Source organism: Alligator mississippiensis, chromosome 3 (assembly GCF_030867095.1).
Source record: "Alligator mississippiensis isolate rAllMis1 chromosome 3, rAllMis1, whole genome shotgun sequence".
NCBI lineage: Eukaryota > Metazoa > Chordata > Crocodylia > Alligatoridae > Alligator > Alligator mississippiensis.
In genome coordinates this window covers 43,672,974-43,700,084 of record NC_081826.1, presented here as the reverse complement: position 1 = coordinate 43,700,084, position 27,111 = coordinate 43,672,974, and the positions used below count along the sequence as shown (strand labels likewise).

The 27,111-nt window shown below is 43.6% G+C and overlaps 1 protein-coding gene across 2 annotated transcripts in view; it reads right to left on the bottom strand.

The window, feature by feature from the left end:
- Positions 1-2,258: 2,258 nt before the first annotated feature.
- The window catches only part of GEM (GTP binding protein overexpressed in skeletal muscle), a 61,732-nt gene continuing 36,879 nt past the window's right edge, over positions 2,259-27,111 (bottom strand). The window contains exons 1-5 of one of the 2 annotated variants that reach the window (XM_006277658.3): positions 12,654-12,856; positions 10,313-10,653; positions 5,696-5,772; positions 4,728-4,932; positions 2,259-3,450 (exon numbers count right to left, since the gene is read on the bottom strand). In XM_006277658.3, coding sequence (XP_006277720.1) covers positions 3,173-3,450; positions 4,728-4,932; positions 5,696-5,772; positions 10,313-10,643 — 891 coding nt within the window. In that variant the 5' untranslated portion in view covers positions 10,644-10,653; positions 12,654-12,856 and the 3' untranslated portion in view covers positions 2,259-3,172. Of the gene's footprint in view, positions 3,451-4,727; positions 4,933-5,695; positions 5,773-10,312; positions 10,654-12,653; positions 12,857-27,111 lie in introns of those variants that run through there. The other variant, XM_059723878.1, reaches the window with a different exon arrangement.

Genomic DNA, 27,111 nt, shown 5'->3' with positions numbered 1-27,111 from the left:
CTTGTGTGTGCTGCTTGGGCCTGGCAGCAGCTGCTCCTCATGGTGAATCCAATGCTCTGGTAAACTCATTTCTTATCTGCAGTTTCAGAGTTGAAGGCAACAGTGAACAGGGACCACTGAGCATCTCTGCCTTGCCCAGGCTGTGCTGTCCAGGAGCTGCCAATGAATTCAGATTCTGGGGAATCACTAGGGGGCAGCTCCACAGCCCAAAGTTGAGTAAGGGAGGAAGGGAAGGAAGGAAGGAGTGAGCAGCCAAGAGTCCAGTGGAGAGTTCACAAGACACGTGAGGGATGCAGGCCAAGCTGGGGATGCATGGGAGCTGGGATCCAGATGGGGAAACCCATCTGCCAAGTGCTGGCAGGAGGAGGTTGGGCACAGGCATCTCCTGACAGCCACAATAGGAGCTGGGAGCACCTTTCCTTTCTGGATCTGCTGCAGATCAGGGATGGGGAGGGCAGGGGCACAGGGCATAATTGCTCAGGGCTGGGCTGGACACACGTACACGGTGATGTAGATCACATTACAGTGGTGCTCCTCCTTGTTGCAGAAGACCCATGCCCCCTCCTCCCCACAGAGGATCAGCACCAGCAGCAGTGTCACGGGGAGGTGGCAGCTGCAGCTGTGCTCCCCACCCCGCCACACCATTGCTCCACACACACAGGGCATAACAGCCAATAATCACCGCTTGCTTGTTCTGCCTACCTTGCCTTGTTGCCACCACCTGCTATTTGCCAGCACTCTGAGGGCCTGATCCTTCCTTCAAAGAGCATCCCCCCACCTTGTCATCATCATTGTCAGAAATCCCTCACGATCAAGGATAATCACTCTCATGGGTCAAGTAAAGGGTAGTAGATGAGCCTGAGGATAGCTAGGAAGGTCAAGCACGAGCCGAGTTCCAGGGTGCCTTCATGTGAGGCACAGAGCAGGCAGGGGGCTTCAAAGGCACCTGGGAAGCTAGTGGACAGTGACCTAACTTGAGTCGGGAGTGTATCTGGTACAGAAGTTTGATAGACCAGACTAACCTAAATCGGCTGCTTGTATGGGTTACTAAGGATCCTAAGGACTGTATCTCTTCCAAGATGGCTTGATTTGGAGCTATCATAGTCAGCCATCCCTCGATAGGAGGATGACAAGCTTCCAGTAAATAAGGAAGTCATCACTGAGTTCACAGGTGAGTGAGGAGGCTGATCCAAAGTCCACATGTTTGACATGGATTTGGAGCTACAAAGTTCCCTAGTTTGGCTGACATGGACCAGGAAAAAACACCGTACCTCTAACATGCTGAGAAAATTAATTCAATGAAACTGATGTGATGGGAGGAAAAAGCTCTCCACTTATTCCTGACATTTCCTGTACTAATCTGGAATGGGGCAACCTTCTGTTAGTTCAGCAGCTCTGAACAATGATGTTGTGATGAATATGCTGTTTGAACTGCTTTAGACAGACAAAATCCAAAATTTTATACAGGCCAATCAAAAATATGTGTTTATTTAAATTGACCTGTTTCTGGTACACTCATAGATTGATAGTGACAGCATTCTTGCCTCTACTCTGTTGTAAATACTGAATTATAATACTGAAGGCAACCTATGGGAATATTTATTCCACAAGACATATGAACATCACATATGTCATCCTACAATGACATTGGTCATCCTACAGTGAGGTGTATTATGCTCATAGCCATAGAATCATTTCTATATAACAGTTGGGTTATATAGAGTTAGTCTCAAATTGTACTGTGGTTGTCCTCTAGATGAAATAGGATTCTACCCATACAGTCTGCCTAAACCTAGCAACATTTCTTCTACCAAAGCTGTCAGCAAAGGTGGTGGATCAAGCCTCTAGTGAACATATCTTGGAGAACACAGGATGTGAGATTCACATCCATCTACTGAAGTAATTATATAACACCTGTCACCTGAGCTTAGTACCTGAGCTATGAATCTGGCTACCAGTTTGGAAACTAACTTAAGAGATCTCCACAATAGGGATAACAATGTTTACTTTCTACAGTAAAATGTTTTGAGCTTATGAACAAAATGTACAGAATTAAGATGCACATAAATTAACTGTTGTCATTGTCTTTATCACTACACTACCACTTTGGGTACAAGGAATAATGTGTATTAATAGCCTTAGTAGTCTTTACTTTGTTGACTACTCCATATTCCAATAACGTTATTGTACACTCACACTTCATAAGCTTTCCAAACAAACAAAATCTTTTCTCGAACTGTAAAACGACATTTTGGGGATTTCTTGATGAGGCCCAAAAGCAGGGGCATCTTTTATTTATTTTATTACAAGGCATGTAAGTAAAAACTTGCATTATCTGAAAAAGATATTAGATAGAAAACAGTAATAAAATTTCCTATTTTGTTAAGAAACTTGATAATAAATACATTTTCCCCAATATTAAAAAATGCCTGTTATCTTGCAAGATAATAAATACAGCATACATCTGGCATACACAAAGGCCAAATCTGGGTACAAAAAGTCTACATGCTTTCTTATAAAAAGCTCAAGTGATTTTAAAATGTTTTGGCATCTTGCACTTGATGCTATTTTTAATCTGACGTTTTCTATTAACAATCTCATAGTATGAAAATCATAAAGGAAAACTCTTTGATTAGAAGCATTTTTCCATTAAAAGTTAGAGATGTATATGTTCATGGATACTACTCTGGAAACAAGAAAGTGTTGTGGTGGCTATTCTACAGAAATGCAGATTTTCAGCTGTAGGTACTTAAGAAAATGAGATGAACTAGTTGGTAAAAAATCATTTCCCAAACCGTTCCTCATTTCTGTACATTTAAAAAAAATAAGAAGAATTTGTTCCCCAAATCACAATGATTTTAGATTCTTATGCTATAATCCAAAGGTAAAGGAAAAACAAAAAGTACATTCCCAAATACTCCCCAAGTATTAAGAGTGGGGTGTCCTGGTATATGACAAAATTTTTTTTCTCTTTTTAAACTACCAATAAAAAGATAAGAAAGACTTTTCCATGCATTATGGTGTGCTTGTAGCCATCACATTTCATCACAATCACAACTGTGAATCCAAGTCAATTTTTGCCTCATAATCCAATCTAATATAGATTGATTATTGTTCACAATATGGTTAAATAATGTCCATAAAAGAGAACATCTGATATTGTCCAACTTTCCTAAAGTACTGACAGGTCATGACATGACTTAGATTTCAGTTTGAAGGCCATATTCTTGTTGTTCTTGGCCACTATTTTGCCCCAGAACCGCCTGGCTTTCTTGGGAATGCTCTCTCTCCGTTTCTGGTAGGCCAGCCTCCTCTCATTCTTTTCCTTGCTGTCCCTCCGTAGCCGGACTTGTCGCACAATCCCTTCAAACAGCTCTTTCACATTGTGCTGGACGGCAGCAGAAGTCTCAATGAACTTACAGTCAAACACAACAGCACAAGCACGACCCTCTGCAAAATCACAAAGCAGATTTGTCATTGGATTAGCATTTGGTATTTGCACATTCTTTAAGCAAAAGGGGAAAAGGCAAAACTGCTGAACAGTACAATGTACAGTACAGTGTATGTCCTCTCTGTAAATCATCTTAATGGATCCATTTGTACTGTAAATTTTAGTGAGTCATATTCTGAGACAATAAGATAGTGATTATTGAGCGCAAGAAATTACTTGTTCCATTTACAGCCATAATTCCAAAATGAAGCTTCTGTCTTTACTGAAACAACCTTGTATGTGCCAAAGCTCTGACATGCACACTTAGGGGGTTATGGTCTTAAATGCCTGATTTGTGGCTGCAAATACAGGGCTTGATCCTTCTGGAACTGAAATCAGTGACAAAACTTGCAATAAACTTTGTATGGGTAGGAATGGCCCAGAGATCACATACACAAATCAAAGTTTTGAATAGCAAAACCTCTGGTGTGGAAAGTTGAACCTTAGATATATGCAAAACTATGCCTGGGATTTCAGAAGTCTCTCTAACATTGTGACCATTGTTTTTGTATATTTGAGCCTGAACTGAATATAACAATCTTCTTTTTATACAGATACCAAATTGCTGTCACTCCTTTCCCCTCTGAACACACCAGCTGGAAGTCTCAGGGGATGCTGTCTGTATAGTCAAATGGCAATTAGCCACCCAGACTGCAAGGAATGATGGAATGAAAACAGGAAACATAGGAAGATATTTCTGAGCATTTCACCTTAGAAGAACTGTGATGCAGACCTCAGCGAACACAGTATTCACTCCAGATCAGCTCTTTTTACCCTCAAGTAGGGGCATAGTGGAGGTAGTGCTGAAGAGCTGGAAGAGGGAGAATACCTCAGGCAAGGTCAAGCTCTATAGTAAGCAGTCATGGGAATGGATTGAACCCCAAGGTGGGTAATTTTTCTCCTTAATTTCTGGTTAGGGGGAACTATTTTACTGTACTGTTGCAAACACTGGCATCTCATTCAGGGATAACTCTCCAGACAAACATCTAGCTGACTAAATACCTGATCCAGCTCCTATTAAAATGAATTACATCCTTTCCAGTCACATTCATAGGAACTGAGTCAGGGCCTTAAACTGGGTTTTCAGGGCATGAGGTGAATCATTTGTTTGGCTTTTGCTGCTGATCCATTCCACCCACTTCATAGAGTATTTTACTGAGTGCTCATTAGTGGGAACCCTGTCAGTAGGTCAAGATCCATATGTTTACAGAGTGGTTGTCACCATAATTTTCCATACCTGCCACAGAGACTTCACGGCACCTGACAAGGTCACTTTTGTTGCCCACTAAAATAATGGGAATATCTTCTGTCTGGCGTGCTGTGCGGAGCTGTATTCTGAGTTCAGAGGCTTTCTCAAAGCTTGCTCGGTCTGTGATGGAGTAGACAATCAAGTATGCATCTCCTACTTGCATGCAATGATCTTGGATCCATTCACTTTCACGCTGATAAAATAAGACAGTTATGCTATCATTAGTAAGGTTTGGCTTTCTTGCCCAGCTCAGCTTTTACAAAGAAAATCTATTAATGATTCCAAATACATTCACATTGTAGCTTTGCTGGGTAAGGTTTTGATTACAGTGGGCACATCTACACAAGACTCTGTGCAGTAGCACATCACAGCACTGAATAATACTGCACAGTAGCGCATCACAGCATTGACAGTGTTAATACACTACTGTGCAGTATTATTAGGCTACTGTACACTAACATCACTTAGAAGACATTTTCTGGCACTACTGTGCAGTAACTGGAGTTACTGTGCATTTATTTAGTACTTGCTAATACAAGTACTAAATAAATGCAGTAACAACTGTGCAGTAGTGTCTTATATAGACACATACAGTTACAACAATGTAAAACCAGAGATTATTACTGTTCTCAGTGGTGGTCATATGGTTAACAGGGCCAGTTTGGTGAGCAGACTTCATTGTGTGCATGGCTGGACTGAATTTGTCTCTAAATGTGTTTCAGGCTTTTTTAGTTTTTAATTAAAAAAACCCAGAAAAAAGAATTTCCATGCCACTCAAACTCACATGTACAAACTTTAGATTTTTAAAGATTTCCTATAACTTCAATTACTATCAAATTGTGGGTCAGACAAGCTTACTTGTTCAATATGTGTTTGTTCCTAGCACATCTATAATTACAACTCAGTCATACTTTATTTCCCTCTAGCACTTGAATAGGACAGAAGTTATGACCTACCTTATTTTCCCACATGTCAAGCAGTATAACGGTCGCACTTTCACCATCCACCATCAAGGTTCGTTCATACATGTCTTCTAAAATGAGAATCAACCGTATCAGTTAAATGTTATCTCCTCGCACCAGGTACATATCAACAAAGAAAAATGGACACATCTGTATAATTTGTTCCTACTTTAGCAGAGGTCTGTTTAAGTCCTGTTCACTTCTGGTTTAAGTCTGTTGACCTCTGTTCAGCTTCCTCTACATGCACAAGCAGTGAATCTGGCCCTGTCTTTACTGTTTGTCTTAATTTTCATGATAAATGAATGAGCCAGAAAGAGCTTGCAGTCATTATTTTGGCTGAAATTTTCTGCAGTCCAATGTGGGGGACAAAAATTAAAACCACTGGATGAAATAGCCAAATGCTGAACATCTGACCCCCATGGGAGCAGCAAACAGACCTGCAGACTCCAGTGAGACAGTAATGGAAAATATTTGCTTTCACTCTAGCAGGGATGGTTTACGGGTGAACAATCACTAGCGCTGCAAGCAGTTTGGTCATCAGATAGCCAAAGTAGAAAGGAGGGGCATGTAAGTCAAGGAGCTGACTATGTTACCCTGCTTTTCTTTCCTGTGTTGCTGCTTCCACTTAATATTAGCATTAGAAGAGCAATTAAAGAGCTGATGAGGCATTGTGTACAAGTTTAGATAATATGTGGTAGTCCCAGCTTTCTTCTGAATGACAGACTGAAAAATTCAGACTTGGTCTGTAAATCCCACAAGTGCTATAGAGATGTGGAAATATTCTCTTAGCTCTTATAGAGATCAAGACATGCTATAAAATATAGGTCTGGGTTGGAGTTCTAGTCCTCTCCTGGCTCACAGAGTTTGGTGTGCTTAGATGGATGATTTGGGGTGGCCTTAGCTGTAGCCTTGTGATACTACTAAGAGTAATAAAATCCAGAGTTCTGGCCAATGACTTCTAAATTTATTACCTCCATCATCATGTTGCTCAGAGGCCTATCCAAACCATGCTTGCAGAGGATATTACTGGGTCTCAACTCTCACCTCATAAGCTCTTGCTCTGCCTCTAAGTGAACTTTCCCCTAAATCCCAAGCATAGCCTTTCCTACAAGCCAAGAAACTGTGTTCATGGACTAGACGGAGCCAAGAAGCGTTAAAGAATACCCACATGTTCACAAAGAAAACAGATATTCCACATCAACTTTAAATTTGGAAACTCTTTGTAAACAGGGACTGATTCAGCCAGACATTGCTGACACTGTCTGTCACCATTTAGGGCTCAGAGCTGACAGAGCTGTTGGGGTAAGGGACCTACAAGGACGAATGCAGAAAAATAACCCTAACTCAATTCACTTTTAGACCCAATAACCAGTTACCTGTGCAGGTTACTTTTAAAGCTGGTGGAAACCAGCAAATGGCACTTGGCTTTATTCTTTCGTGAAACGGGTATTGCCATCCTTGTCTTAGCTTTCTACAACTCTTTCCATGCTAAATGGTCAAATCTAAATCTAGTTCATTCAGTTGGACATCAACATATCAGTAAAGCCAAAAAGGGAGGGTCAGGCACTACCGAGAAAAAAACTAGCTTTTTAGTATGTGTGTGCAGAAGCTACACACACATGATCACATTACTTGAAAGTATTAAGCACAGCAGGCCAGATTCAACATTGACTTACAGCCCAGACAATCCTAATAAAGGTAATGGAATTGCATAGAGTATAAGTCAGCACTAAATGTGAGCAAATAGCTCATTTCACATCTATTTCTAAGATGCCTCTAAAAAAGGAGAAATATAATAACAGAAAGTTTTCTAATATCTCAGCATATTTGGCCTTGAAAATCTGTCATAGCCACACTCCAAACAATGCTGATAGTAGGGCAAATGAAAGAAGAAATCATATAATTTAAATGGAGGAGCATAAAATATGCTGAGTAGGGAGTTCATAAAGCAAGTCAGCTATATTTTCTGGATTGCCCAAGGGATCATATTTAACCATTTGTTTCCAACACTTTGGCCAATTCTGAGCAGGTTACGGGAGGTGAAATGCTTGTCTGCTCTTGGAGAGCCTGTTTAGAAAGTTGGTCATCTGTAATAGGTTTAGAGCCACTTGAAGCCTCAATTCAAAACAATTGGAGGATTCCTGTATAATGGGTGATCCTTCCAGTGCTGGTCACACATGTTTGTAGCCCAGGGAGCTGACAGATGTGCAGCTCCCTGCTCTATTCATGATGCCTCACAGCAAGTGCCATGAGTTAGAGTGACCCCTGCCCACCCCTGACCCAACAGGCATTTGCTATTGGGTCAGGGGGGTTGGGGATTGAGTTCCACTTTGGAGCCAATCCAGGAGGAGCTGCCTGTCTGCAGCCTCTCTCCCCTAGCCCTGCCACCCCCCTCCTAGCCCTGGTGCTGTCTGCAGGATGGGAAGAGGGAGAAAAGAGGGGGAGGGAGCTCCGGGCTAGGGTTTGCCCAGCCTGAGCTGGAGGGGAGGCACGTGGATTGGGGCCCCTGCCCCTGCCTTGGGGGCTCCAATCCACATGCCCCCCCTCCAGCTCAGGCTGGGCAAACCCCAGCCTGGAGGTGCCTCCCCTCCCTTCTCCCCTTCTTTCTTGCAGACAGCACCAGGGGCATGGCTGAGCTGCATTAGCCCAGCTCCAATCACGTGCAGGGACAGACAGAAGTTAATGAAGGTGCTCCACTTTGAAGCATCTTCATCTGAACCCTCATTACATGGTTAGTTTGTCGCACAATTGAGTGCTTCTACAGCACTCTGCAGCCATGCACTTCTGTCAGAGCATGGCTGTTGAATGCTTTCAAGGGGCCAATCATGTGACAAATGTCACTTCTATCAGCACCACCAGTGATGGAGCACAAGAATATCAACACTGCACTAGGGCTTCTGGCATGTTACAGACAAAGACACAAAACCGCTTTTCCAGAGGGAATGTGTTCCTTTTAGATGAGTAAGTAAATATCTGTATTCCCAGCTTGTGGGAATACACAAGCTGCTTTTGGGCCCGACATTTTTAACTATGAGTCAGAGTAAGTGCTGGATAGTTCTTGGGCCTGTGTTGGAGGAGAGGGGCACAAGTCACTTTCCCTTTTGTCCTTCATGGAAACTTTACATAAGCAGCCAAAATTCTTTGTTGTCCTGAGCACAAAAAACAGCTCTGGGTTGGCAGAGATTGAGAGGTGACCTTGTGGCTGCCTATAAGTTCATCACGGGGGCACAGAAGGGAATTGGTGAGGTTTTATTCACTGAGGCGCCCCCAGGGGTTACAAGAAATAATGGCCACAAGCTAGCAAAGAGCAGATTTAGATTGGACATTAGGAAGAACTTCTTCACAGTTCGAGTGGCCAAGGTCTGGAATGGGCTCCCAAGGGAGGTGGTGCTCTCCCCTACCCTGGGGGTCTTGAAGAGGAGGTTAGATAGGCATCTAGCTGGGGTCATCTAAACCCAGCACTCTTTCCTGCCTATGCAGGGGGTCAGACTCGATGATCTATTGAGGTCCCTTCCGACCCTAACAGCTATGAATCTATGAATCTATAAGATTGTGTTGCCAAAGAGTCAGGGCAAGAAAGAGAAATGAAGAGATGAGACCTTCAGCACTGGCTAGTGAAGAGAACCAGCAAGAGGGGCAGAGCCCCTTGCACTTTCTTCAAATGGTGGCAGTGTCCATGTCCTTAGAATTGCAGAAGCTCCAGCTGCAGCACAGCACACCACATGCATTATGTCACACACACAGTAAGGTCCTCGATTGAGTGCTGCCATTTAGCTCTTTGACTTAACTGTTCCCTGGGATTAGTGCAAATATGAAGCCCTGACTTGAAGCTCTGGTGGACACTAAGGAAAAAAAAATGCCTAGTAAAGAGCTAGAGACCATGTCAGAAACCTCCCTTCGCCAAAAGGATTGAGCAGCAAGACTTTTTGACCCAACTGAAGCACATTCATTCTCTCTTCCCTGCAGGATGCAAGGGACGTGAGACTGTACTGAGCATTTTAATCAACCCTCAGACAGCCACAACTAGGGTAATATTTTTGCATACAAACTAGCTAAGGTTACTCAATAACTAGCAAGTAATCAGGTGGTACCAGAAAGGTCAGGCAGGGATTTTTATTTTTCTGCCTTTATTTCACACTGGAGCTCTGGACAGTGTTTATAGGTATTGCATTCTGATAAAACAATTCCATCCCACACAGGCACAGTCATTACCTTATTCCAGCACTGGAGCTAATAGCTACACCACTATACACTTGGTGGGAGACCCATATCCAGCTTCCCATGTAATGTTTCTTACAGCAGGAACAAGAATTTATTGGCTTCCAATGGTACTTTTACAAAAAATAGCTTGAGAATTCCTTTTGCTCTCCTTTATGTGCACTTTGTCAGACTGAGGAGTTTGTTAATGAGGATCTGACTTATAAACTCTGGGGATTTTTAAGCAAAGTGAATGTGTTGGGTTCAGTGTTAAGAAGAAGAGCCATTAACTTAGTTTCTGTAACCTCAGATTAAATGCCCTAGTTCATTTTCTGTCCCTTAATGCAAATGACTACTGACAGGACAGATTTTGAGTAAGCACATCTACTTTGAGTAGAGAACATAATGACCTACCCCCCAGCACATCACAGTCGCTGTCCATGCTGTCATGTACACCTGCAAAGATGTTGGCCAGGGAAGATTTTCCTACTCCTTGCTCCCCAATCAGTACCACCCTGTAGTAGCTATTTCCAGACTCAGAGGAGATGACCGAATCAGAAGACTCAGATGACCAGCTCCTTCTGTAATAATCTTCTGGGTTGTATGTATATCTTTTACGCACGTTGTACTCGTGGGGGTCTTTGTGGACAAGCAGGTGCCTTCCATCAGCAGGAATGCTCCAGCGCTGTTGCTGCGATTGCAGAGTGCTGTTGCTGCGCCGCAGGGTGACATTGTTCAGCGTCATCCTTCTGTCCCTAGGGAAGAACATAGAATTCACTGGTATTAGGCAGCAAGCATTTAGACAGCACACACACCATCTTTCTTATTCACTTTAGCGAGGTACTTCCTCCTCTTCTGCAAACCCCTAGTGTACAAATGAAAGGAGGGTAAAGTCTGCCTTTCTCATTCAGTTCTACTCCATGTAGTTACACAGAGATACACCTGATTATTGAGAAAAAAATAGCCTTTTAGTATATATGTGCTGAAGTTACACACACATGATCACACTACTTGAAAATAGTAAGCCTAGTTATGCCTTTGATCAGGGTTTTCCAAGGAAGGTGAAAATCAGCATTCCACCTCATTGCACCATCTCATGTATTTGATGTCTTACCTGACATTATAGTTACAACTTACATGACACTTCTAACATTATTTTGCTTCTTTCCTCTTTAAAAGATAGTGCTGAATATTAGGTATAGCCCCACAGGAAGGAAAGTGTGGTACTGCATACAGGATCATTAAGTTCCCTGCATGCTGGTCTCTACCCAGTTTAAGATAGTGTGAACTCCACAGATCGCACTGAGGGAGCAGTCCCTGTGACCCCCCCTATGCAGATACTCTAATTGTATCTAGTCATGACAAACACTGTGCAATGAGGTGAAGTTTCCTTGCACTCCTCCCTATCACTGCATCCCCGGGGGGAACCAGCACAGTCTGCCACTGGTTTTGTAAAAAAAATGAAAAAGTCTTCTTGCTTGTAGTCTGATGTTTAGTCTCAGCTGAGAGTTGAATCTTTTAGTAGAGCAATAAACATGGCACTTTATAGGTTTAGATTATCTTCAGCAAAGGAAAAGTATCAGGTAGCATGGCCTTGTCATAATCAGCTTGATGCTGTTCTCAGAATAAACCTGTTGTGTACAATGACTATGAAATCTATCAAATTAAGCTGATGAAAGCAAGATGAGAAAGCCAGATGGATTCTCTGGGGGGTTTCCCAATCTCACCACGAAAAGAGAGATCACTGGGAGAAAATTCTCACATAAATTTAAATCAACACATTAATTTAGCTCCGGAGCAGCAAATAAGTTAACTCCTGTCATCTAAACATGCTTCTTAATTACATTTGATTTTTCAAATCTATTTGGCCTTGGCTGGTGGCAGAATGCAGTGATGTCATTCCTATTGGTCCATAGCTACCAATTTTAGGAAAGTTACTTTGATCCTTTGCAGCTCCCAAACTGACAGCTATTTAGACATTCAGCTTTTGGGGGCATAAGTTTGATGTTTCTCAGCTCTTGTCTTTGTATCAGCAAATAGAACATCTGACACTAAAACATACAGGGGCAGGGCTGCTTTCAAATATTAATATTAATTTTGTGTTTGCAAAAAAATGCAGCATCCTATCAAGTCACAGAGGCTAAAATTTCATAGGCAAGCAAGCTTTTAAAAACTTCTGAGAGCAGGCACAGAGCAAACTATATAATAAGCATGCAGGGGAAAAAGCCCTGCAATTTGGATTTCTGTATTTACAAAATATACTGCCTCATTTTAATAACTTCCAACATATGTCATTTTCTTGTGGTGATGCACAACATTTGTTACAAAGTGAAATCATCTGTATTCCACTTGGTCACACAAACTTTCCCCAGCAAGACAGGCTTTTGCAAGAAATCAACCACCAAACAAATTCTGCTTCACAAACAAAATGAAATATTTACTTCATTTTAACTTGAAAACATTTATTGCACTATAATTTCCCTGTTGAAAAGTTGGATGAAAAATGCCAGTTGTGATTTACCTAAATAGTAAATAGCCCATGTTATTTACACTTTTTTTATAAAGGATTTATACCCAGGATAAACTCAGCAAAGCTAGCAAAATAAGACAATGACCGAAAATGTATTATAATGCCTAAAATTCCAAGCTTAAACTATATTCAAATTATGCATTTAGTTTATCTATTTAGCTCTATAGCCCATCTACCATAAAGCAGTGTATTCACATCAAGACTTTTCAGCCAGCACCACCTTACTTTTTACAGTCTCTTCCACTACAATCAGCTCCTTTGCTCTCACTGTCTCTCCCTGTGGAGTGTAGTATATTGAACGGTCTGCTGAAGTAAATCCTCTCCTGTTCCGTGGCTGCCTCTTTAATTCTTTCTGAGCAAACCTGGTTTATATTAAGTCCATCTGATCAGAGACAGGGCTTTTCCGTGACGTTGTTGGCCTGTCCACATGAGAGCCAGCCCCCAGCTGGGAGGAAGCAGGCATTCAGAAAAGAAAAAAAAAAAACTTACAGAGATTAAGAGTGAAAAAAACACTTACTTGTGGTCATATGATTCTTTTTCTTAATAATGCCAGTAAAATAAATACTTTCTCTTTTTCTGATGGGAAAACCGGAAAATGGAAAAATACAGTAAGAAACATGTCTTCACAAGTCTCTTTTGGCTTTGGCCAGAGGTGCTGTTGAAATTAATTGGGGTCTAAAGAATTACTGCTGCTTCTCAAATGCCAAATGTCAGTACAATATATTGCACTATCAGATTCCAAAAGGGAATGAACTCCATGCTGGAAACCTCATCTCCTGAATCTTTGATCATTAATTTGTAATTATTTGGAAATGTGAGATTTTAATTCATTTGTCATTGTAACAATAACTAATCATGTAGGATCCCATTTTTCACTTCCCCTACAACCTGCAAGCCACTTTATACAATGACACTACCCTCTTTTTGTGTGGCCAGAAACTGATTGACCGCTTTGTTACTCCATTTTTTGCTGGTCTTTGCTGGTTACTCCATTTTTTACTGGTTCATGGGTATTAATGGAGCTATTCTACTGTAGGACTGGAGTAGGTGAGGGCTATTCTATGAATCTGTACTGAATCAAGTCCATAATTTATCAGAAAAGGTGACAATATATTGTGCAAAACCAAATAAAAACTTTAACTATCGTAAAACTCAGTAATGGCAAGGTGTTTTACCAAGGTAAGGACAGCATTATTTAGCCTTTAGTACTATACAGTTAAGGATATGTGGAAAAATGTTCATTGATTATACTGATAAAGACTGTGGATATTCCCTTATTGACATTGAATAAGGTCTCCAAATGTCCCATGATGACACACAACATTTTCACTAGTCCTGCACTAAAAAATCTGCACAGACAATGAAACCTATGGCTGAACACAGGCAAGGATGTTTTTGTCATGGCCCTGATTCTCTTCACATTCCCTGGAGTAAATCAAGAGAGACTTGATAAATAATCCCCACCAGGATAAGAAGAGAAGACTATAGCCCCCTCCCCACTTTGTTTTCTGTCTCATTTCTAATACTGTACATCCCTGTGCTGCCATTACAAGTCTGTAGCACTGAATTGTAATGTTATCAGGAGATGGAAAGCCACAAAACTCTTCAATAAAAGTATATCTGTTATGCTTTTTGGCTTGGTGTGGGTGGTGTTTTACGTGAGTATTTGCAGGGATCTTTTTCGTGTCTGTTCTCAAACATACAACGACAAGAACATTTTCCAAAACAATATGCAAGCAGTAAAGTAAATGCAAGTTAATCAAATCTTGCAGGGGAAGAATAGGATGAGAAGCAGCATCCACCGTTCCTTCCAGCATTCAGACTGGGTTGCAGGATAGACAAGGAAGTTAATCAGAATTCCAAGCACTAGCCCTCCCCTTCTATTGTTCCCCAGCACGTTCTGTGTTTCCAGAATCTGGGAGTTATTGGATGGCGACATCAGTGAGCAACATGTGCATGAGGAGCAGCCTCTTACACGATCTGCTGTACCTACAGAACTGCAATGAACGCTGCCCCTGTATGGCACTGCAAACATTTTTGTAAAATCCCTGTCTGGTCAAGTTGACTATTTTATTAGATGAGCTGCAGGCGTCAGAAGCTGCATTTAGCTAAGACTTCACATGTAGGACACCTGCTTCTTCAGCTGCTTATACATTTGGCTTCACTTTCTGATTTTTCTGGAGCTTTGGGAACTAACCAGAAGGCATGCAGCTAACTGGGTGGCTACACTGCCCTGTTTTGTAGTTTGTGCTCATTTGACCCCTTTTAAATCTCTCATAATTTGTCATTCCGAATAAGAAAATAACGCTTTTGCACCACAGGAACCAGATGGTTTATGGCCAGCCTGTTCATGCTGAGCTGGACTCTGAGGGTATCCCCTGGATGTTGGAACTAGCTAATACTAGAAAGCACACACTGTAGCACTGGAGCCAGGAAATAAACCTTACATCAGTAAAGCATTTAGATTTAGTTATGGTCAATGTTAAGAACACTGCCTTGCATAAATTCTTCATAATATGTAAGAGTTCTTTAAGGGCAGAAGAAAAAATCACAGCCCTGTAGTGGGCACATATAGTCTATCTCTACCATAAAACTGTCAGTGCCCCTGCCTTGGTATGTTGGAAACTTGCATACATATTTTTCCTTTTGTTTTTGTTTTTGCTTTCCTCTTTGAAGGCCCTTTGCTGTTTTTCTGACCTGGTGATTAACTCTTTCTTTGTCATTCTAGGCTGGATTCTATCACTTTTCCTCATGTGGAACCTTATTCCTCAAGCCCTTCCAGCAGTTCACCATGATGAAGGATGGCAGAGCTGGTCCAATGTATTCTGGATTTTTTTTTAAGGGGAGGCTGGGATAGGGGTGATGTGCCACATTTCCAGCCTGGGATTCCTTAGAAAACTAGAAGCTTGGTGGAAAAGATTAATTAAACCTACAAAGCTCATCTGTCTAAGTAAAGCTGATTATGTGCTTGGATTTCCAACTGACTCATGCAGAATTACGTGATCTTGAATGGGATTTCTCTCTTGCCCTCCTAATTGGGCAATAGTTTTGCTATCAATAGTAACTTAACTGAACAGCTAACTAAAGCTGGTGGAAACATAAGCACCAGTAACTTCAACATTGAAGCATGTGTGAGGGAAGAGACCCCATATAATGGACGGCATTTCATAGAGTCATAGGAGACACGAATGCTCAGATACTACGAATAATAATGGTGTGACACTTTCTGATCCTTCTCCGGTCAAGTGATTGCTTTGTGCTATTAAACAAATATTTTCAAAATAAAATAAAACAGACTTTTGTAGCCCCCAGATTACCCATTATAATTAAGGGCCATGTTTGTTGGGCTAAACTTCTCTGCCAATCTCTCCCTAATAATGAGTAGCATGCTTCAGAGGCAGACACATTAGACTACTTCTCAGTGTATTCTCTTCTGGGATGCCAGGACACTAGGGATGAGTTCTTGTAAGTCCTACCAATAATGTCTAGCTATCAGCTGCATGGTAGACAGAAATGTTGTCTACTGATTGACCTCTAGTTTATGTGCAGGTGTGGTCCTGTGCTGGACAGTTCCTAGTCGCCTGCCACCACAAGGCAAACAGTGATGGGGCTGAAATTTTTCCAAGCAATGGAGGTACCCAAAGCTACATTAAACCTGGTAGGAGCTGATCCCACTTTATAAGTCACTGCAACTCATTGAGTTGCAAGCAGCTGAGTGACCAGGTGCAGAGCACAGATAAAGGCCTTTGAGTATCTAATATAAATCAACAGACTCTAATTAGCCCCACACAAGTGGGGGCATGAGGGTCCTTCACAATATGTTCCCTTCCGTGCTGCCTCTATCCGTGGCAACAGATAAAAGGGGATTATGCACTGATGGGGTTTAGGTTGGAGGGGGAAAGGTTTCTAAAACCTGAGGTTGTGGTAAATAAAAGATGAAGAGCTCTGGAAGAGCTAGTGAGGGCCTGCCTGTCAAGAGTTCTTCTGAGCTTCATGCAGAAAGGAGGAATTTTCAGCTGAATGTTATAACTTTCATTGGCCATGATGGAAAGAGAGTCAGAACAACACTGAAAATGCTGAGTCCAACTCTACTTTGCTGGTAAAAGGATCAGTATGTCTCAGGTTGACTTCCAAGGTATAGAATTTTGAAACTTCCAGAACTGCTCAGACAAGGATTAGAGAATTCAAATCCAGCAGAACCAACCTCCATGACCCAGGGTGCACCAGCATTGTGTGTGTGTCAGATGAATCATGAAAAGTGGAAGTTTCCCTCTGGTATTGGAGCAAAGGCATAAGCAGCATTATTTTGTACTTCTGAATATGAAGTAGCATTTAAGGTAAAAAGAGCATTCAGAGGACAAGGCTGTGGCTGTTAAGCAAGCAAATTGGACAGCTAAACATTATTTGCACTTAATTTGGATTCCAAAATCCCAAAGGGAAGTTCTGTTCCGTTCCAGGGGTGTTAGGGCTACACAAACTGGCCACAAATCCTCCAATTAATGCAGTAAGAGGGCACACAATTGGGAATTTAGGAAAATTATGTAGATGGGTCTGCTTATTACAGAAGACACATTTCCTAACAAGATATTTTTTAATGTCTAGGTGATCAAAAGCCAGGACAGATATTAACACTGTCCCAGGGGGACGAAGGAAAAGGGGCAGGAGACCCCTCCCATGGCATGGGTTGAGGCAGGGACAGCCTGCCATAACAATGAGAAGAAAAGCCCTGAGAACAGGGCAAACTTACCTTTCGTAGGTGCAGCTGGGCTAAACGAGCCACAGAGGGGTGGAACGCCTGCACGGTTCATCAGCCACTTTTATCTGCAGCTAGGGCCAGTGCGGCAGAATGATGTAATCAAAGAACGCTGCCCGGTAGAGATAAAAGCTGGAGGTGGGGAAACAGCTGGGGGATACAGCAGAGAGTGAGTTGCTGGGCCATTCCCTGAGCTGGGCGAGGGCCTCCCAACAAAAGGGAGGAGAGGCCAAGGAGGGACCCAACAGAGAGATCCAACATCTAGTTAAAGGAAACACCACCCTGGATGGCGAGGGAGCTGGGCCAGAAGAAGGCATCGAGGGATGGCAAAGTCATCAGTCTCAGGACATGTGAGTGAGATGGGCTGAGGCCCCTCCCTGGAATTTCAGTTAGCTGCTTTTCTTTTGATTAATTTTAAGCCCCAGGGTTGAGAAAAAAGGCCACAAGCAGTGCTCAAAGGGCTGAGTGAACCAGGACCACTTAGGGGACCACAACACTCAAAGGGTGACTCATCACCAGGGTCATCTCACCACCCTGAATACACCCAAGTGACATAGAAAACTGAGGGCCAGAGTAATGGAGAGGGGACGGGAGATAACGCCGGAGAGTAATCGAGCTGACCACTGATTGGCTGTCCCAAGAGGCTGGCGCATGGCTGGGGTGTAGGGGAGGTGGAGTCCCAAGAACATCCACTGGTGATGATAACTGGCACTTGCACCGCTGCAAAAGGGAGCCCCACTACTGAATGAAAGATCCAAGACATGGCAGATGAGTATCAGGGTATCCCCTGGGGAGAGCACAACCCAGCATCGCAGCAGCAGAAACAGCCTCCACAGCAGACCCCGGGTGCCCACTCCAGGGCCACAGATAGACTTCACAAAGCCAGGAGGGTACAAACACATTGGAGTTAGCTGAGTAAAAATAAATGCAAGGACAGGAAATACTGGTTTACCATGAGCCAAGTTCTCCGTGACTGAACTTTCCATTAGTTCACAAAAAATAGTCCAATGGGGGATAAGAGATACAAGAAATATGGAAGCAAAAAGTGCAAATGATGAAATTGAAAGTCAACATATAAAACTATATTATCTTAAGTAAACATCATTATCTTAAGTAAAACTAAAAGAAGAAAATTCCAGGTCCTGACTATACTCTGACTGAATTTGGTAAGTTTGTCTAATAACTATAATGGGAACAGGATTCAGTCTTGGATGACACAAATAAGTGCTTTGTTGTTAATGGAATTAATGCAAAAAATCATAATATTCTAATAATAGGACAAGTGGGGTAGGAAAAATATTCTTTAAAAAAGATCACGAAGAGCTAAAAAAATATCCTCAGATACACAACATACCTTTGTGGGCAGTTTCTGCAGCTGTGGTCTTTGTACTATCTCAGAATTCACTTTGGAATCAGGCTGACGAATCACAGCCTCACATTCAACCAAAAAAATCCTACAAGACGTTATAGGGTTAAATCACATAGAGCAGATTTAGATTAGACATCAGGAAGAACTTCTTTACAGTATGTGTTTTCAAAATCTGGAATGAGCTTCCAAGGGAGGTGGTGCTCTCCCCTGCCTTGAGGGTCTTTAAGAGGAGGCTAGACATACACCTGGCTGGGGTCATGTGGCCCCAGCACTCTTTCCTGCCCAGGGCAGGAGGTTGGACTTGATGATCTGCTAAGTTCCCTTCCAACCCAAACATCTATGAATCTGTGAATCTATAAATCATGATTGTAACTGCCTTATGTATGGCTTTTGTGTTAACAGAACATATGACGGAAACTTCCTCCATAATCTTTAGCAACCTGAATCTTAGTAATACATAGTGTTATTTTTAATTTGTCCTGCTGGAGACAAATCTAGAAAAAAAGGACAATGCCTTCTTGCCTATAGTTTCTTCTCTGTTTCTGAAATGCCTAAGGTTCTTGCACCAAATGCAATCCCATAGTAACCCAACTGTGAGACAACCCTGAATTTAAGATAACCCCTGAATGATTAGATTCTATACATAGATAATTTATACATTTGTTGTCATTTTAAGTATATAGAATCTAATAATTGGAAGGCCATCTTTACTTTATCCCTCCACCCCTGCAGGGGGGCAGGGAGTGGGAGGAAAAGTGACAAGGGGAAGGTAGAGTAGGGAGGTCAAGGAGCTTGTCCTCTACTGCCTGTCCCCCTTGTGCCTGCCTCCTTGTCACCTCTGCCTGCCCTCTCCCCCTGAGCTTCAGGGCCCCCTTCCCCCTCTGCTTCCCCATTCCCCTCTCCCTACCCCTGACCCTTAGTCCATGCCAGCAGGCTCCATCCACAGTGCAGTCTGGAGCACAGAGCACAGCCCCAGCCCAGCCCCCTTAGTAGCCACTGCTTGCTGGGGCTGTACCCTGTGCCCTGGGATGCAATGTGGATGGAGCCTACTTGTCAAAAGCAAGGGTGAGAAGAGAGGGGAGAGGGGCAATCAGGGAAGCAGAGGCTTTTTTGTGAGGGAAAATTGGAGGAAGAGGCTGCAGGGAGTGGTGGTGAGGTGCAGAGTCAACAAGCAGGCAGGCAGCTGCAGCTGCACGCCTCCCCCCCCTTTCCCAATACTTCAATCCAAGATTAAGGGTTGTGTTCCCTATGTTAAATGGGGGGAAATGAACCTCATCTTACAATTGATAAATATGGTACATAGTAATTACAAAGATTCCTGCCAGAATTAGCAGATTTAAACTACCAGAAGCAAGAAAACAGACTTTAAATTGTTGCAGACCACTGGAATGCAGAAAATAAATGTTCAGTATCATAGAATCATTGAGAAACAGGGCTGAAAGGGACTTCCATACATTATTTAGTCCAACGCCCTACCTGAGGCAGGATCATCCCTATCCACCATGATTCAAATTTACATCAGGAATACATCTGATAGCCTAAGATTTAACTTTTAGGTCTTTGGTTTCAAAGCCTTAGAGAAACTACATTGCTTCAGCTTCTCATCAAGTTTTTGGTGTTCTTTCTTGAGGGCTGTGCTTTCTAAACCAGTGGTTACCATGTTGACCATCAAAATGTCTTTTGGGTCACCATATACTCTTCTCATCAGACTTTTCACTGAAAATGTTATAAAGGTAGGGGGATGCTATCAAGCAAAGCTCCTTTAATATGGGGCCTACTGTGATCTGGGGACCAGCTGCAGACCATTTAACAGGATATCCTGCAACACTGATGGTCCACAGAACACAGTTTGGGCCCCACTGTGCTAAACCAATAAGGCTTGCTGAGACTTTCAAATGTACTGTCAGTCTTCATTGCCATTTTCTTCAGGTCACAATATGTAAATGCATGTCCATTTTACAGGCCATCCATTTGGCATCTTGTTGCATTTATCTACATGATAAGCCTATCTGAAAAACAAGTAGACTGCATTGCGTCACAGGCGTACTACTGTGCTTTGCACATGTAGAAGGAGTTCTAGTTTGCAAATCATGTAAACAAAAGATTGTAAAATTCCTTTTGGTTTTACACCATAAACAATGTCTTGAGCCCCTTATCTGGTTGAAGAATCCTTGTTATGTGGTTTCAGAGCATGAGTACAAAATACTAAAGCACAGTCATTAGGTAACAGGCAGTGAAAGAAGATATTACTGTTACCTCACCTCTTAGTCCAGTGGCATGTTCTACTTATTCTCGCATTTTCTTGCTGGGGTTTTCCAGTGACAATTCGTTGAAATGAGGATTCTGTTTCCTTTAGTCAGTGACCAGTCCAGAATTTCATAGATTTCATAGACATTAGGGCTGGAAGGGACCTTGGAAGATCATTGAGTCCAGCCCCCTGCACAGGGGCAGGAAGTCAGCTGGGGTCACAGGATCCCAGCAAGATAAACATCCAATTGACTCTTAAAGGAATCCAAAGTAGATGTTTGCACCGCGTTTGGTAGCAGTCTGTTCCAGGTCTTGAGGGCTTGGACTGTAAAGAAGTTTGTCCTTATGTCCAGCTTGAAATGGTCTTGGAGAAGTTTGTGACCTTGTCATCATATGGGGTGCTCTGGTGAACAGGCGTTCCCCCAGATCCTGATGTACACCCCTTATATACTTATAGGCAGCCACCAGGTCCCCCCTGAGACTGCACTTTTCCAGGCTGAAGAGTCCCATAGCTCTCAGCCTCTCATCATAAGGCCTGTTTTCATGCCCTCTGATCATGCGCGTGGCTCTCCTCTAGACTCTCTCAAGCTTCTCCACATCCTTTTTAAATTGTGGAGCCCAGAATTGGATGCAGTACTCCAGGTGCGGCCTCACCAAGACCAAGTACAGCAGGAGGATGACATCCTGAGATTTCCTAGAGAAGCATCTATGGATGCAAGCCAGAGTTTTTCTTGCTTTGCCAGCTGCAACATCACATTGGTGGCTCATATTCATCTTGTGATCAATCATGACCCCCAAGTCCCTTTTGGACCTGTGGAATTCTGACACACTGCAACCTGCTGGACATCTGACACCCCAGGCACCTCTGCACTTTTACCTGCGCTGCTACATCCCCCTTCCCCCTCCCCTCCCCCTGCCTGTCCCTCACCCCCTGATGCCTCCATTTCCATTTTCACTGACTGGCTTTCTTGCCTGCATTGCATGCCAGGCCAGCCTCTGGCTTCTTTACTATTCCTTCCATCCAGGACCAACTGAAGGTACTTCCTCAGCCTGACAAAGGGGTTTTCAACCTGAAAGCTGGCATCCCAGGCAGCTAAGCCGAGCACACCGGAAGCCTCACAACTACACTGCAACCAGCAAGTGTCAGGCCTGTCAAAGATGTGACAGGTCTCAGCTTTCCCCAGCCAGGACTGTACATGCATGCGTTAACTGGAGGTTATGGTGCCTCCTACCCACCTTTCACCAGGAAATTGTTGTTCCTGGCATTTACGGGGCTGCCATGCCACCAGCAGTCCCACCAGGCCTCCCTACCCTGGCAGAGTGCGGTTTTAGTGGTCATGCCCAGGACCTGGGGCTCCTCCTTCCCCATAACTCCAGCTCATACTTCCAAGTTCATCCTGGCAGGGGAACAAGATCAGTAGGGACATCTTCTTCCCCTGATGGCTGGTGATGCAGTTTGTGCCCCCTCCAGCTGAGAACAGGGCATTACCTGGTTTTTAAAAATATGAAAAAAGGAAATAGGTGTGGACAGAGTGAGGAGGGTGGCACTCGGTCCATCTGCACCTGGAGGTTGGGGAACCCCAGCAGCGGGAGGTCCACCTTCAGGAACACCAGCTGCTCCACCAAAGCAGTATCCAAGCAGGTGCGGTGGGGTATCACTACATCCCCAGCAATGCTGAACACCCTCTCACTTGGAACACTGGTCAGGGGACAGGCCAGGTGTTCCCAGGCAACTGGGGCCAGATCCGGCCACACCTGGCTGCGGCTTGCCCAGTAGGCCAAGGGGTTGCACAGCAGCGGCTCCACATCCTCGGCAAGATGGGCAGTCACCAAGGCATGAGCTTTACCTGCCTGATGCTGGGGTCTGGTGACTCTGGACCCCACCATAGAAGCCATATCCTTAGCCCATATTGGCAACGTCTGTGGTGGAGGACAAGACTGGCTGGTGGATGGTGTGCTAGCATGAGACAGTGGATTCCCCGTTCCACATCCCCCACCTCCACCATTCTCCCTCCCTGACTTTCTTTACCAGCTCCTTCATGCACTGATTCAGCGTTTGGCTGCTGCATACAGTGCCCTTCATCCTTGGGTCACACATGGCGGCCAGCACATGGACTGTACTGGACTGCAAGGGATCAAGCCATTTCCTGATGGCCTCCTTCAGCCGCCTCACCAGTGCCTGCATGTCTGGTGACAGTGGCTTGCACTAGCCAGGAACATTGATCCTCTGGAAGCCCTCCATTTGCCTCTGAAGTTCCCTAACTATGGGGATCACCTGGCTATGGACAGCATCAGCAGCGCTGAGGCTCTTGGTGGCCTTGAGGAAGGGCTTGAAGACCACCAAGATCTGGGAGATGGTATCACCACTCAGTTCTGTTAAGGGGGGCACTGATCCCAATCTCCCTGAGCAAGGCCATCTCATGCATGGCCTCCTGTTGCTCCACGAGCCTCTCAAGCATCAGGTATGTGGAGTTCCACCAAGTCTCCACATCCTGCATGATTTTGTGCTGCAGGATGTTCAGCTCTTTTTGTTTATCCCACAGCATCCTGCCCCCCTTGATGCTCCAGTGGAAGTAGCCTGCCACCTTCCTGCATTTTGAAATGAACTTGCTAGTAGTGGCAGCGTCATCACCAGCAGCCCTGTCCCCCTCCAAGGTATCCCTGACAACAAGGTGCAACTTGTGTGCCACACAGCGGATGCCCACAAAGTTGGCATCACGGACCACCTTGACCATATTGGCCCCATTGTTGGTGACCATGAACCTGCGGGTGAGCTCGCCCTGCCCAGATGCCTGCAGAGATGTGTCAGCATCCCCATGGCGCTCATATGTTTTGTACCCTTGCCCCAACTGGTTTTGACTCAACAGTGCAGGCAGATAGCGTATGTGACAGCACTCCTTCCCCCCTTCCTCCCTCCTCCCCCTCCCTTCCCTTACTTTACTTTTTCTTTCCCGGCAGGCAAGCCATTGAAGGCAAGCCCCAGCTTCATGGTCGAAACTCGAAACGTTTCGAATTTTTCAAAACGTTTCGACCTGCCCTGTTTTGTTGCAACCCTGTGTCAAGGCTGCCTGTTTTGTTTCAAATTCCCTGTTTCGAGGTCGAAATGGGTCAAAACAGTGTTGAAACAAAATGGGCAAAGAAATTTCACACAGCCCTAATGTCTATATGCCCCATATCAATGTGTAGAGCAAACTATTTCCTTTCACTCTATAGACTGTAACAGTTAAATATGGTCTGTTCTTATGTTCACTCATTTCTTTCATCTTTTACAATGTCCTTTAATTGCCTTCACCATTGTCTATCTTCCTGCTCTGACACACAATGAAGTGAGGCTTAGTGTGATTGCCTTGTGATTCATGGTTTGTTTGGATTCCCTGGCTTCCCCATCTTTGGCTTTTATCAGCAGACAATCCTTGCTCTCCAGCATCAGAATTTATGTTTTAACCCATTGGATCACATGAAATACCTTTTAGTAATATGCTGTGTATGGCTGGGCACAATTGACCTATTTTTAATTGGAGGATGGCATGTCTCCCTTAGCTTACATAAGCCTAGTCCTTTATCAGTTGCTGCATATTTTTATCAGGTGCAAATTACTGCAACAAAGGCCACCTTTCCTAAATAAAATAAATGGACATATAGTTTTTAAGAGTCTGAATCTCTTGCTTTGGCTTTATGCCAGGGTAACAGGAGCTATGTCTACACAGTCAGCTCAACCATGGTCAACTTAACCGTGCCCTCATGCACACTGTGCTGCTCCACACCGCCTGCCTTCCAAACCTGAAACAGCATAGACACGTTTATGAACGTATGTTGAGTGACATTGCCACTTACACCAACCCCGTGCTAATCTTCCTGCCTATGGTGCTACATTATTATGCTGCTTGGGTTTTCAGTAACCAAACAGCTACCAGCTGGAATTGCATGATGATGCTTAGCTGGTGGAAACTTAAACACAATTAACTACTGCTGCATGTGTGAGGAAAGAAGCTCCCTATTTCAGAAAACACTTGAGATAGGAATGCTCAGATGCTACAAGTGCTCAGACATGGTAGGAGTCATAGAGTAGCACTGATGGCTAGATCCTTCATTTTCTCCCTTGCTTTCTTAGCCATTGAACTGTTCAGGAATGACCTCTTGGAGGTACTGCTCCCCACAGCCATAGCAAAATAAAAATCCTGATGCTTCTTGGTCAAATGATTGGATGGTGCCATTAAGCAAATATGTTGAAAATAAAATAAAATAGACTTTTGCTGCCCCCAGATTACTCATTAAAATTAAGAGTCTTGTTTGCTAGACTAAACTTCTCTACCAATCCCTCCCTAATGATGAGAAGCATGCTTTAGAGACAGACACATTAGACTGTATTTTTTTTAGTGTATACACTTCTGGGATGCCTGGGCACTGGAGGCAGTTGGGTTATTGTAAACCCTACCAGCTGTTAACTATGCTGTAGACAGAAATGCTGTCTACTGATTGACCTCTACTGAATGTGTAGGTATGATGTTGTGCTGGACAATTCAAGGTATATTTTACCCCTGCTGCTACACTGCTCCTGGAAGCAGCCTGCTTGAAGCAGCACAGGGCGTTTGAATGTGTTATTGCCAGGCATAGTAAGTTTTCTGTGAGCACATCTACACAAGATGTTTACTGAGCAGACTAATTAGCTCCCCAATAAAGTTTCAAGGTCTATATGTGTGGTCCTATTAGGGTGCAGGAAACAAATTAACTCTACTGAGGGTTAGTACTTGTAACAAGTACTATCCTGTGGTAGAGTTCTTTACTGCTCAGCAACACACAAGTAGAAGCTGATGGGACTGCCTGGGGCACAAAGGTCTGTCCGCCAACTAACCCTGCACTGTAACACCCTCATGCCCCAGCCAGCAGGCTGGCCCCTCAGGTCCTCTCCCAGCTGGAGCTGCTCTGACCCAGCTCAATGTGATGCGGTCCTGGGCACACATGCAAAAGCAGTGCCTGGGAGCAATGAAGTCCAGTGCAACATGTGCTGGAGTTTATTGCTCCATGCTTACGGTGCATGTAGATGCACATGAAATAACATACCAGGACAGCTGATACATACCATCCTGACCCTGGATAACAAGATTTCCCGCATATTTTCTGTCCTTTATAGTATGGAGGTTACTTCCCAGGCTACACAATCATTCACAGTATAGCCCACTTGTTCCCATTCTACATACATGCATAAGCCCCAGCAATGAGGCAATGAAAATATATTGAGGGGATCACAAGCCACTGCTCTTGCATGCACTGGAAACTCAGTTTTGAGTGAGCCCACACAAAGTATTTCCAGGGCATCCTGGGTGCCTTATTTGTGGGTTTGCCACATACAGAATGGAAGCAGCAAAGCAGGACTTATTTCAGTGATTCTCGAGCACCTGGGCTGCCTTGAGATCCTTTCAAGGGTGCCATAGGGTGCCAAATAATGTTAGCACTGCTAGGTGTGCAAACAGGATTCACAAGAGAAACCCAAAGGTTTCTAATAGGAATCCATACTGTTAAAAATGGTCTGACCTGTTGTGGTCTTTCTGAGCTCTTCACAACAGAAAAACTGCTCTATTATTTTTCTATAGTTAAAAAATGAGTGAAAATTAAGAGCTAGCAGTTTCCAAGGGCTGCCTCAAGTCTAACAAGGTGTGCCTTAAAACTAAAAAGGTTGAGCACCACTGATTTATTCCCTAGGCAGCATGACTGCGCTTTTTGCTCCTGCTGCATGGATATAGCCTCAGAGTCTGGCTTAAACAAATCACATTTTGAGCAGCAGTGTGCTACGTCAGTTGTTTGCTAGTAAACACAAGCCAGTATTGCAAAGCATCAGCCAAAGAACACTTTGGAAGAGGCTTTTCATGAGATGTAAGCAAGATCTAGATTATTATAATGCCGTATACAGTATGTACAGAGATCCAGGAATCCTCTTTCCCGTACAAGGGCTAATCACAGCCAGTACTTTTTACCAGGGACATAGTCAATAAACTGCCAGTAGTGCTGCTGGCTTCACTCCCACTTTAAAATGCTGTAGCACATAAAAGCCAGACAGAAGTGGTATGGAAGAGAAGCGCTAAAGAAGCTCCCATGTAAGCATGGACACATGCACACATGTAGATGCTCGTACAATGGCTGCTGGGTGCCTGCTTCCACCCACTGTTCTTTTGTCTTCTTTCTTTCTCTCTCTCTTCTTTCACAAAAGTTTATGGATTTCAAAAGCAGATAGCAAAAAAGACCATAGGGTTTGTGCATAATAAAAATATCATCACTAAAGCAACATCGCTAACATGAGTGCTTTAGAATGAAAACAG